Consider the following 13,556-nt stretch of genomic DNA (forward strand, 5'->3'; position numbering starts at 1 on the left):
TTTATTAATCAACTTTGGTTTTTCTATAAAATAAAAAAAAATTGTCATTATGTAAATAATTAAATTGTTTTTGATACATGGTGACAGTGAAGTGCTGTTCCTAGTCTAAAATAACCTTGGAAGCATCATTGTGGAATTAATATCTTAAACTAGAATCAATAGGAACTGATAGCAAATGTTATCAAACATTTCCAGCTCTGCATTTTAGAACTATAACTCCCTTAGCTTTTACATTCGTTTCAATACAGCCACACACTTAAATTATCTCCATTATATCACTTCTCTTAAGAAACAGTCTGTACTTTGACATCAAGCAAACACACCATATTGGGTAAAGAAACAGGAAAAAGAACAAAGAGGAATTAGAGAATGAATCTTATACTCACGGAATGTTCTATAAAATTCTTCAAGAGCCAGGTGCTTGTCTGAGTTAAAATCATCATATTTCAGTAGATCATACAAAGTACAATCAGAAAGGTCCTTGACAAGTTCTTCCTGTTTTATCACCTGACAAGAAAATTAAATTCATGCAATTATATCTGTCTTAAAGTTTCTATAATATAATTAATTATATGTAAATCACTCAATAGGTAATTTAAGTCTGTAGTTGGGCAAAGAACTGAACCTATGAGAAACCTGGGTTTTCAGTTACTGGACATTTATTTTCAACTGTTTCAAATATATAGTTATAAATTTGACTTAGTTGCTTTGACGCTAAGATACATACTTAGAATTTAGCCTAAACTTTCTAATACAAAAATCTCCCAGTAGGACCCAGAAAATCTGAACACTAAAAGGACATTTTTGTATTTCAGTCATTTCCTTTGCTCCACTTATATTGACTCAAGGAAATACCTGCACGTGAAAATTTCCTCCAATGTCTCAGTGACCCATGTCAAAATAGAACAGCTGTTCTCCAACAAAAATAGTGAGGAAATTTGGTCCAACTTTCATCTTCTTATTATTTGTAAAAAATGAAGTTAGTATTTTTTTTTTCTCTTCTGCCTAAACTCCTCCCCAGCTGAAAGTGAAGGCATTTGGTATTCTAAATTAACTCCCTGGGTCACAAAGGAGCTATTCAGCAAATGACTGTTTCCAGGAGCCAGATAGAATTAATGCACCGATTGATGATGGAAACCTACCCAAGCATGGGTGAGGAAAATCACCAGACTGCTTTTCTACTCTGTGCTCTGTTCCATGGACTGGGGCAGTAGCTTTTTTATACTCTGCTTTTTACCAGACAGATATAGGCTGTCTGGTAAAAGAGGTCTCCAAGATTTTTCAAACATTCCTTTTCATTCTGGGTAGCTGCATAGCTGTGTCCATGGTCTTTCATATTTGTCCACAGAAGGAGTGGTTCATATTGCTTGGAGCTTTGCTTTCCCATTTTTTTTTTTTTTTTTTTTAAGTTGGTGCAATCAGGAAACACAGACTATGAAGTCAGCCAGCTCTGGGTTCAGACCATGCCAAGGCCACTTAATAGTTCTATAATATCTGGCAAGTCACTCAACCTTTTCTCAATTAGAAATTAAAGATAGTAACCTCTATCTCTCCTGGTTGTTGTGAGGACTTTTAAAAACATGTATATGCTTATACACACACACATATCGTCAAGTGCAAGACATACAGTATACATTCAGACCTAATCAAAGTTAAAAATAATGATTTTTATTTAATGTGCTTCTCACTATAATAATTCATTGCAGATTTCCACACCAGTTTGTGCACATTATAGTTGTATATTCATGATGCTTTATTATTTCTTTTGGTAGAGCGGGATGATTCAAGCTTTGTCACAGCAATGGCAGATTGGTGATAGGAATTTCTGAAGAGCTACTTTTAACCTTTTATGGAACATCCCCAAGTTAGAAGTTGTTATGGCTGCGCTTGGATGAGCTGCAGAGGCAGCGCTGAGGATGGAGCTTAGCCGGTGGATCACCAGAAGCTCCAGCCCCCCCTGCCCCCTGTAGCCACCCGAGTGGTGACATGCAAGGACAGCACCTGCACTGCTAAATACGACTTTTACACATCATGTGTTCTCTCTTCTTGTTTACGGGATTCAAATTTCATTGGCTAAGCTGGCATTTGCTGCCTTAGAAGGGGGGAAAAGTGAATGATTTATCTGCTTTCCACATAAATAGATATTGTTGATAGTGAGGATTAAAGCCCTAGGCTTTAGCACAGTCCAGCTGGAGGGATTAACAAAACTATCTAATGGCTGAAGCTCTCTCTCCTATAAGCCTAATGGGAAAACAAGTACTGCTTTTCTGTTTAGAAAGCAACGGAGCTCTCAGCCACTCTCCATCTGTTATTTGTTAGATAATGGGAAGTGACTTTTCTGGGTAGCGGAGGAGCAGCGTGTTTGATCTCACCTCACTATACTCTTCCTAAAGACCTGCAGTGCCAGCATTGCGGTAATTTTTAGGATGCAGTGACACCAGGATTTGGTCAGATATTTTAGTACTATTTTTAGTGACCTTTAGTCACATACCTGTTTGTGAAACGATGGAACAGAAAGTTGGAGGAGAAGCTTTCATCATTGTAGTGTATGTCTCATATTTATTTCTGTTCTGTTTCACTCAAGTTAAATCATGTATAGACCAAGAGAACAGACTCCGACTTTTTTCCTTGAAACTGGCTTCGGCATAAGACTAGCTTGCTTTTGATTTGATCTTGATCTTGATTTGATCATGATTATAAAACTCAAGCTGGATATGCTGTTTTAATGAATGTGCTTTAGAAAAGTGCATGGTCCTGGCTAGTGAGCTTTTTATAAAAATCCTTGTTCACTGACACTTGGCCATGCCCATGCACAGGGGAGAGGTGATTCACTCCCTCATTCTTCCATTTTTTAAATACACGTTTTCCTCATTTAGTCCATTTTTGGTCAATGAAATAGCCTACTTAAGAAATGCTTCCTAGTAACTTTTTCTCTCCTTTGTTTCCTGTTGGGAGCATTGGCACATTCTGGGGTGTTCCAAATGAGGAAGATACTCTCCTACAGACCTTTTAACCAGCCTGGGAAAATTGCTTCAGATATTCAGAGTTCTGATAGCCTGAATGAGCTGAATGTGTGACTGGGGGAAAGAAAGTATAAAACAAAATAGAAGTAGTAATACATTAAGCACTCTGGTGCTGGGGATCCAAACTTGTAGGACCTTTATTTCATTTACCGTCTGGCTCTGGTTCCAAAGACTTCCCACTGTAGCTTCCTCAAAATGCATGTGTTACATCTGAACTAGAGATTCTTGACAAGGCCAGACTCACTGACTATACTGTCACTGAAGTATCTCATGTTGAAACTTTAGTCTAGGAGGCCAGTCATAGTTTCATTTGCAAAGTATTTTTTTAATTCAGGTAAGTGCATTGTTTTTTTTAGACATAATGCTATTGCACACTTAATAAAATATTGTGTAGTGTAAAAATAACTTTTATATGCACTAGGAAACAAAAAAAATTATGTGACTTGTTTTATTGCGATATTGTGGTAGTCTAGAACCAAACTGCAATATCTCTGAGACATGCTTGTACCCTACACAGAATCTCAGATGACGATAACTTATCTAAAGATAAATAAAACTGGAAAGAGAAATAGAAAGTGCCAGAGGTAGATGTAAAGGATTGTCTCCCTGTTAAGAGATGTATGGTTATTAGATTTCTGGGGATAAGGCATGACTTGGACATCCAAGGTTATTATATTAACTCTCATAAAAGCAATAAGATACATGTAGTTGATTTTGATGTCTCAAGTCAGGTCATGGTGATGAGACCATCTGTGTAAGGGGTAGGAAGACAGAGGAGTCTAATCTTCCAGTTTTGTGTCTTTTTCTTTCCTCTCCTTGGTGGAGTAGGAGAAAAGATGAACTCATGAAATATATCACGCATATTGCCAACTACTAATTGGCACTTGCCATCTGCCTCTACAAAGATTAAGTCATGAGCTGCAGCAGCTGCTGACCTTCAACACCCCCTGAAAGGAGCACAGGATGGAGATCAGAAATGAGGCTCTCTGTGCTCTGCGAAAAACTGGCAGAACGGGTCTTCAAATAGTTAGATATTTTCAGGAGAAGAGTTCATTAGCCCAATTCTTCCATCTCCTCATATCTAGAAAAACACTAAAATCCTTCGTGGTGACGTCTGCTCCTTGTGACGAGTAACCTTCATGAGACTAGCAGAAACCTTCTGCAAAAAATATGTGCTTGTTTGCATGTATTCATCCTTCACCAAAAATCACATGTATACTGACCTTCCCCTCAAAATCTTTGGAGCAGTTTCTCAGAGCTATCTGAAATGCTGTCTCCTGGGCTATAGTCCTCATTTTGCCCCAAATACAACTTAACTCACAGCTCTCACGTTGTGCATTTTTTTTTTCAGTTGATAATATGTTCAAGTAATCTGAGCTCTTCCTCATCCTTCGCAAACTATTTTTCTCAAACTAATCATGCTCGTGTCAGAATCACAATGGTCTTAGTAGAGTTAGAGCTCAGTGATCCTCTATTTTAAAGAAAGTCCATCACGTTTGTGAGGTTAAGCAGAGGCAGATATATTCAGTCCTTTACTTGACAAATGTGTAGATTACATTCCAAGGCTCAGAAAATAAATATACTCCTGTGGTAACAATACACATCTCCAGGCACTGGCTTTTAAGTTTCTCCCACATCAATACAGGTTGGCTCTTCTATTACTTGATCCTCCAGACTACTTCTTATCCACTTTCTTCCTTTCTCCCTCTCTCCCTTCCTCCATCCCTCTTTCTTTCCTTTCTTTACAACCACCATGTGCCAAGAATAGTTCTAGGGGCTGGAGATTAATTAGTAAGTAAGAATGACTCCCTTATGGAGTTAATATTCTAGAAAGGGTGAGTGGGAACATGTAATCAATTGAAAAAACAGGATAATTATGGATGGTCAACAGCGCTTAAAAATAAACAATGTGAAAGGACAGAGGGTAAATAATTAATATTACAAATTATAATGGTTTAATCATATATAACTGATGCTACCCTGCAATATGTATTAAAAGAAAAGAATTGCATAAAATAATCACATCTTCTAAGTTCTCTTTTAGGTTTTGTAACACGCTTAACACGTTAGAAGACATTTAAAAAATCATTAGGGCCAACATTAATTTTGAAAGACTAGCTGAAGAGATAAAATTATTAAACCATTGGTGGGATAAAAACTATTTTAGTTTTAAGGCATTCTATATGGTTCACAGGGATTCTCTGAACATTAATGCCAACACTTTTAAAGTACTTTGACATTCTAAAGGAAAGATGCTACAAACAATATATTTAAAATTTTTTATAAACTTAATTTTAATTTTCAAGTTGTCTTATGATACTATGAACAGAGTTAAAGCAAAAAAAAAAAAAAAAAGGAATATTTGAAACTACTTACTAAGGTTTCCAGCTACAATTGAAATTACTGTTTCTTAATTGGAGCCCTGAACTACACCTAACCCAACAATACAAGACTTACCTTTCTGTTTTAAGTGCTAATTGTTGCTGTTATTATTGTGAAATCCTTAGCCCTTGAAATTCCCAGTTCTACTAGGATCTACCTACTGGCATTGCCAATGCCATTTTAACACCTGGTTTCTGCTGCCTCATTTTGTATACCTGACAGGTTTATGGGGTTTGTAAATGTTGAATAGGATTAATTACTATGGCACTCCCAGACAGTCCTCACTTATCTCCTTCTCTACCCAAACAAATGCTTATTTATTTGCATTTAGTTTGTTTCCACTAAAATAGCATTTTATCTATGGGGTAAAACAATTCTTACCAATCTTATTATAAATAAATATGTTGACTAGCTACAAGAACCCTTTCAAAAATCTTTAAAATTGTAATAGGCTCAACAACTCAAAATAAAGACTAACTCTCCATTCCCTATGTAACAGTTCTAATAAGTTTTAAAGAAAATGGATATGTACAAAGTCTGCAAAGACATCAGCACCATGCCTATCCTGTTAGCTTAAAAATATCTAGCGTCATTTATTCTTGCTTTTTTATTTAATTTTGTAAATGAATTCACATATGGTAGTCATTGAGCAAATGGCTCTTTAAGTCAAATATATGTAACATAATAATCTAAATCCCAAGAACAAGTAGTTCTTTTTATTATTTTAATAAACAGTTGTCATGTGTGCACATTAAGGAAATATTTCATTCTAATATGTATTCCTAATGTGAATCAGCTTATTAAGATGACAGAATCTAAATGAAGAAAAAAGCTAAATCAATATACTCAATACAGCTGCTAATTTAAACTCAGACTCACAAGGGAATGACTTTGCTTACTTAAACTCCATGGGCAGTTATTTTATGAAATGGGGAGAAGGCTGAGGAACACATTTTCCAAGCCATTAGCACCATTTCAATTCAAGAACTTTATGTTGGCTGCTCTTAAATTAAACAAGGAGAATGTTAGGCTGAGGTTGGCTGTAATGCCTTGGCACATACAATACAACCAACCCCTAAACCTGTAAATGCCTGAGGATTATGAAATCAAAACCTAAGGACAACCAATCACAAACAACTAGGCTTAAATCTGCAGCCAACTAGCACTTTCCTTACTTTGCTTTCACCTTCTCTCTATAAAAGTTTTCCCTAGCTCCCCTCCGCAGAATGCTTCTAACCACTTCTGGTATGGCGCTGCCAGATTTGAATGGATTTTTGCTCAGATAAACTCAACATTTTAATATGCTTCAGTTTATCTTTTAACATTGCTAATAAACTCAAGGGCGCCATTCTGCTGAGTGAAGTCTGCGTATGTATCCCCTCATTTAACTCTGAGGAGCAAATAGATGGAACCATGATGCAAGAAGTAGTTGTCCTTTCTCTAAGGGACAATTTATACAAATTCCCTTGTGCTTCAAACCCTGGTTTACCTCTGTGACCCTATAAAATCCAAGTCTTCCCATATTGCTGTGCACATTTCCCAATCTGACCTAGTCTCATTTCCTTTCCAACTCAAACCCATCATAGTATCCTCTGTAAATCCTGCTCTCTGATCAGAAAATTCTCTTTTGGCTTCTATTTCTTATGAAAACATGTTCTTCACCATACTGACTTTAAGAAAATCTGGCTACCCCTTAAGAAAACCATTTGTCCAACAATTTTAACAATTGGAGACTAATTTTTTTCTCATGTCTATTCTACCTCAATGGAAGGAAGATCGTCAAAAATTAAATGCTTCTCTATTGGCACTTCTGGATTTCTTCCTCCTGCCAAATGAGTTTTCTTTCATCAGGTAGATAGATAGAGAGATAGATAGATAGATAAATAGATAGATAGATAGATAGACAGACAGATAGATAGATGATAGATAGATAGATAGATACATAGATAGATAAATAGATAGATAGACAGATAGATAGATGATAGATAGATAGATAGATAGATAGATAGATAGGCAGACAGAAGGATGGATGGTAAATAGAAGCTTCTCTTTTGAATGTCAGGTCAGTTACATCATTCTTTCCTATTCTCTCCCCATAATTCACCAATGATTTACCCCTCAATTCACAATATTTCTGTCTACCTTAACTCTTTATCAATATCCCCAGAAACTTCAAAATGCATATGAATAAACCACCAGGAAGAGTTCTATGCTTCTTTTCATAGCAAATGATCATGAACCTTCTCTCTTCCAATGATCTTTTCCTACATGCCAGCCTGCCAAAAGGAACGTGATCATACCTTAGGTCACTTCAGCCTGAAATCCTTATTTCAAGCATTACAGGTCTGTTTTGGAATAACATATGTTCTTAAAACCATAAATGTGTTACTGTGTAGCTGAGTGCCTGACCACACTAGTCACATACACAGTAATTAGGGGAGAAACCCTGTTTGTTGTTATGTTTCAAATAAAGACTATACTTTACATTTGTTAAGGCTTTTTCAGTGAGCTATTATCCTATGAGACATACATTTGAATATTAAGCAAATTTGGAGCATATTGCTACAAGGACAATTTTCACTGAAGCAAGCATTAGTAAAGCTCAGATTTCACCATAGACCCAAAGAAAGCCCTGAATTCTTACTGCTGGAGAAGGCAATTTAAGAGAAGCAGGAGAGAGATACAGATAATAGAGATGAACCTCAGACACTTGTTTAGATTTGGGGAATGGAACTGAGACAGAACACCAAACAAGCAAGGTTTCACACCGTCAGCCTGGTCTTTGGGAAGAGCCAGAACATTTGATTTTGCCTTTAGTGCATAGAACTGCTTACTGGCTGAGACCACTCAGTTCTACCACCTCATTCTGAATAGGATCCAGGCAGTATAGCACAGATTTAAGAAAAGATACAGGGCTGCCTAGACCAAAGTAAATTAAATGCCCATTTACCTGTTGTCAATAAAGAGAGAATAGACATTTTAAAACAAAAATGCTCAAAAATTACTTTAAATGTGTTTGAAATATTACCTTTGTCATATAGTAATTAAGACACATATATGGGCGAGGAGAGAGTGATCATCTGTTCTGTTCCTCTAAAAAAGCTCCCACACTCTCCCCTGTCATCCAACCCCATGTCCCTCGGGAAGGCAAAAATCCTCACCAAGGGTGAAAATGGACATCATACACACTTGAGGAAAGAGAGAGATGTGGGATTTCACTTGGCTCTGAGGGTATAAAATATAAGGCAGAAGACAGAAGATAAGAATTTCTACTAGTCTCAGGGACTGAAGACTTATTTGCCCAAGGAAAGACTGTACCAGATATTGCTTTATTTTTATTTTTTTAACATCTTTATTGGGGTATAATTGCTTTACAATGGTGTGTTAGTTGCTGCTGTATAACAAAGTGAATCAGCTATACGTATATATATATCCCCATATCTCCTCCCTCTTGCAGATATCGGTTTTTGATGTTGGTGGTATTATATTCTATAACTTGCCATTAGTTTTTAAGAAAGGCACATAGATGTTGGCAACTATTTAAAGTGATGTATTTGGTTATACACATTTAGGGGGAGAATATAAATAAAACACAGCTATATTGTTTTGAATGATAAGAAATTTGGAGCCCCAGGGAAAATTAAGGAGTTGAAACTGAGAGGTAGACTTGGGTCCTGCGTCTGTGGTACAGAAAATGCAAGGCATGATCTGGACAGAGCACAAGGAAAGGAAGTGTACAAAGTGCTTCATCTAAACTGGATTTCAATGTGTGATTTGTGTAATATGTGACATAATCCCATCCTCTACCACCCTATACATCTTCAGTCATTCCACCAAGTACATATTCCTTTTTGCAAATGGATTGTGTGTGTGTGTGTGTGTGTGTGTGTGTGTGTGTGTGTGTGTAGCTCAAAGAGAAATGCAAAGGGAATGACAGACATCTGGATTATAGAAACGTAATAGTATTATTACAATTACTACTACTATTATCATTACTCAGTTACTGTACTATACTGAGGACCTCTATTTTTAAAATATTTAAATTGTAAAATATAGTCAATTAAAGCATATTGTTTCTTTCATAACACATCTATGTCTGTCTTAATCAAGATATTGCTTTCAATTATTTCTAATAACTTGGTTTTATGTACAAGAAAAAACTGCACAAAACTAGGTATTTTACAGTTTGACAGGTAAGGATATTTTAGTATAATATATATCAGCATCTTAAAAACAAAATATATATATTTATTTTAAGTTTAGTTCAATTTAACATCATATTTGTAAAGACAGGGGCACTATATACTCTGGAGAAAAATGCCCAACATCACAGTGGTTGCAGAATGATGCCATGTACTTGTCTCTAGCCTAGAACTCAGGATTTAACAACATTCATACTAGATACGTGAGATAAGCAGATGAGTACTTCAAATGATATGAGCAACATAAATAAATGAATACATAAATAAAACATGTTACCATTTATTTTTCCTAATTTCTTGGAATAACCAAACTATTTTTCTTCTTTTGTAAGAAACATTGTTTCATTGTGAAAATTGGTATTAAAATGTTTGCATATTTAATAATGTGTACATAGATTTCTGGGTTATAATGGCCGATTTTTTCTCACCTATCAGCCGATTGTAAACATTAAAAAGTGCAAAGGATGAACTGGATAGAAATATTGATCAGTTGCTCACCCACTAACTCAAGCGTGTGTGCCCTCTTTATATTTCCATTGTCCTCCATGGTATGCACAGGAAACTTAGATTGGAAAATTTAATTAGAGCTAACAATTACGTCATGTTTCCTATGTGCTAGTTATGTTTCTAAGAAGTCTACATTTTCAAAATAATATCAATATCACATCCAGTTTACATACTAGGTGTTATTATCATTGCCGATATGTAGAAAGGGGAGTTGGGACACAGAGAGTTTGGGTCATTTGCTAAAGGTTGCACAGGAATTAAGTAGTAGACATGAGTCCAGCTTCTATAATCAAAGTCCTTAAACTGTGATACTATAGATCTTACCCCCTTTAACTATTGCTTTTTATTATCTCTTTCTTCTCTCAACTACCTCTAGTTTCTAATTTACTTGAAAATCTGCAAGAGAAGCTTTAGAATATATATTCATTATGTGAAGTATGAACTGAACACGGGCAGCCAGCTTTTATGCTGAATTTATAAAACCTCAAAGCCAAATTATGTTCGTTAATTTTTACTTGTCATTGGCAGTATCTTGGAATTACAGATTACATTTCTGCTAATAATAGCTTGTAGATTATTAGCAGACACCATTAAGATCCTTTCCCCTTTTACTCTTTTAATTTATTTTGAAACTTGATATTAAATGATGATATTATATGTTTCCAAGTTGATTTTTAAAGTCATATACATTATTGACTTTAATATTATAATACTTGGAATACAAGTTCTTTAAAAGCACCTGTAACCTAAAAAGACACAAGTCAAAAACAATATTTATGTTCATAAGAGCTAGAAATGTATTATATCTTTTCCACGACATCAGTTACAACCTTCTGGTTTTTTCACAGCTGATTGCTGACAGATGAGATGCTAACATTTCCACTCTATAAAGCTGAAGGAAGGACTGGGACATGTCTTCAGGGGTTAGTAAATATTACCTCCCCAGTTCCTTCCTTGCCTGTACCTTGTGGATGGTCAACATATAAATAGGATTCTGAAGATCCTTTCTGCTCTCACATGATAACTTTCAGATGAATTGGAAGGGCACTTTTCAGATGTAAAAGCAAATCCAAATCAAAGGTAACAAGAAAAACAAAACTAAACTCTGTAGCAGATGACTTTATTATGGGTTGCGCTCTGTCCTCCCTAAAGATATGTTAAAAAGTCTTAACCCTGAGGACTTCGGAATGTAAACTTTTTTTGGAAATAGGATCATTGAAGATGTAATTAGATACTGTAAGATGCGGTCCTGCTAGAATAGGGTGGACCCTCAGTCCAATATGACTGGTATCCTTTGAAGAAGGGACAAAATGATGTGAAAACAAATACACGGAGAGAAGCTATTTGACTTCAGAGGGAGGGACCGGAGTGATGCACCTACAAGCCAAGGAATGCCTGGCGCTACCGTAAGCTGAAAGAGGCAAGAAAAGACTCTCCCCCGCAAGAGGCTTCAGATAGAGCATAGCCCTGCCAACACCTCCATCTCAGACGCTGAGCCTCCAGAACTGACAGAGAGGTTGTCTGAGCCACCCAGTTTGTGGTACTTTGTTATGGCCACCCTAGGAAACTAACATAAACTTGGATGTAGCAGAAACTTGAAACAATTATAGGTGAGTGCTGTCAATGCCATTTTCCAGTGATGAGCAATTTTCTCTTTGGACTCAGAAGTGGGTCCTAGATTTGGTCAGATCATGTGTCATACCCAACCAGTGGTTAAAGTAGTATAGACATGTTAATGAAAACTAAAAACTATTATAAAATAAAAAAGTAAGAAACAAAACCAAAAACACAATATATTTGAATATGTCAGACATGCATAGATCCAAGTGACATGCCTTAATTATAAATTCATTTTAACTGAATTACATCATTTCTTTACTAGAAATGTAAAATTCTAAAGAGTTTCATTCTTGAAAAATAAATTATGACATGTATGACAACATGAATATCTTAATTAAAAGTTTTCTAACTTTACCTTAAAATTCCAGAGTTTCATTCCTTGAAGCCCAGGGCCTGGGACTTAGTAACTACTCATTAAATGTAAGCTGAGTTAAAGAAGATAATGAAAACGGTGTGTTTTTTAATTACCTAAAATGACAAGTCAATTTGCTCACAAGGTCACTTTGATATGAAGTTTCTAAACTACGTTACACTATCTCAAAACTTGAAATACTTGCATAATAAGACCGATATTCCACATTGCTGGATTTTTTAAGTAAGCCATAAAATTAAATGTGAAACGTGAATGGCATGATGTTGTGGAAATAGACAATTGAATTTTTTTTTTGAAAACTATATTTCCTGCTAAGCACAGCAGCAAAATCCACCTTAAGATCCACTATAGGAATTAACATGGACTCAGCAGCACTCCTCAGGGCTATCAGCAATTTCCTAGTCGCCCTGGAGTGGCTTCTTCTCTCCTTTGCTCCCTAAAACCTATATATATTTGTGGAGAAATCTTATGTCCATCATTTTATATTTCCATCACTATCCGCAACTAATTTAGGTTCTTAAATCTGGGTATTTCAATTTCCTTCAGCAGTCTGTCTCAGTAACAGACATATTAAAATATTTCTATTTTTCCAAAATGGCTCACATAAAGACCTTCTGTTTATTAAAATATTCTCTTCTCTTTAATAACAATTTGTCTATATGTATCATTTTGGTGGCAATTTTCAAGGAAATGAAATTTAATAATGTTGACATAGTATTAAAATCAGATTTAATATACCTGATCTTTGATAATTAAAAAAGTACTGGAGTAGGTCAATAATTGAATACCTTCTTAAATCACTTATTTACAATATGTTATAGATGTACTCAATTGCTGTTCAGTAATGCCCTTGAATACCAGATAAACAAGCTTCCATTGACTGATAGAAAATTAAACATTACAAAAGTTCCAGAATATATCTGGAGATATTTTATAAATTCTATAAGAGAGAACTGGCAATTCCTTTAGGTATTTAAGGTATAGAAACCTGTCAAAAGTAGGTATCTCTTTTAAATTGTACAACATCATATAAATGTTACTTAAAATTAATACTGCTGTTAGAGTAGTCAAATTTTTCTCTTAAAAATATTTTATGTCTATAGTCAAATTATATGCATAAAAATATTTTTTATATAGCATAAATTCACACAAATGTAAATATATTGCATATGCTATACTTAAATGAGCTTGTTAATTTAGTCATTAATCCTACCTGAGTTAGTTCATTGATATCTACAAGTCCATTACTGTCGGCATCAAAATATTTAAACATTTGATCCACCAGCAACTTCTTCCGAAATACGTCATCACCGTTAGGGTTTTCATTGTCTTGTGTAACATATTTTTGATTTTGTAAATTTAAAAGCATGCTTTTCATCTTGCTGTATTCAGTGGCCTCGCAGTTATCTCCTGTAATAGAAGAACTAAGTTATTTTCAAAACAATATTA

At 35.3% G+C, this 13,556-nt stretch overlaps 1 protein-coding gene across 8 annotated transcripts in view; it reads right to left on the reverse strand.

Annotated features, from left to right (window-relative positions):
• The window catches only part of FSTL5 (follistatin like 5), a 771,595-nt gene that overhangs the window by 369,333 nt on the left and 388,706 nt on the right, over window positions 1-13,556 (reverse strand). For all 8 annotated transcript variants that reach the window (XM_082391660.1, XM_082391659.1, XM_082391666.1 and 5 more), the window contains 2 exons: window positions 13,321-13,517; window positions 387-507 (listed from right to left, as the gene is read on the reverse strand). In XM_082391660.1, coding sequence (XP_082247786.1) covers window positions 387-507; window positions 13,321-13,517 — 318 coding nt within the window. The remainder of the gene's footprint in view (window positions 1-386; window positions 508-13,320; window positions 13,518-13,556) is intronic.

Source organism: Balaenoptera borealis, assembly GCF_965194805.1.
Source record: "Balaenoptera borealis genome assembly, chromosome: 4".
Lineage (NCBI taxonomy): Eukaryota > Metazoa > Chordata > Mammalia > Artiodactyla > Balaenopteridae > Balaenoptera > Balaenoptera borealis.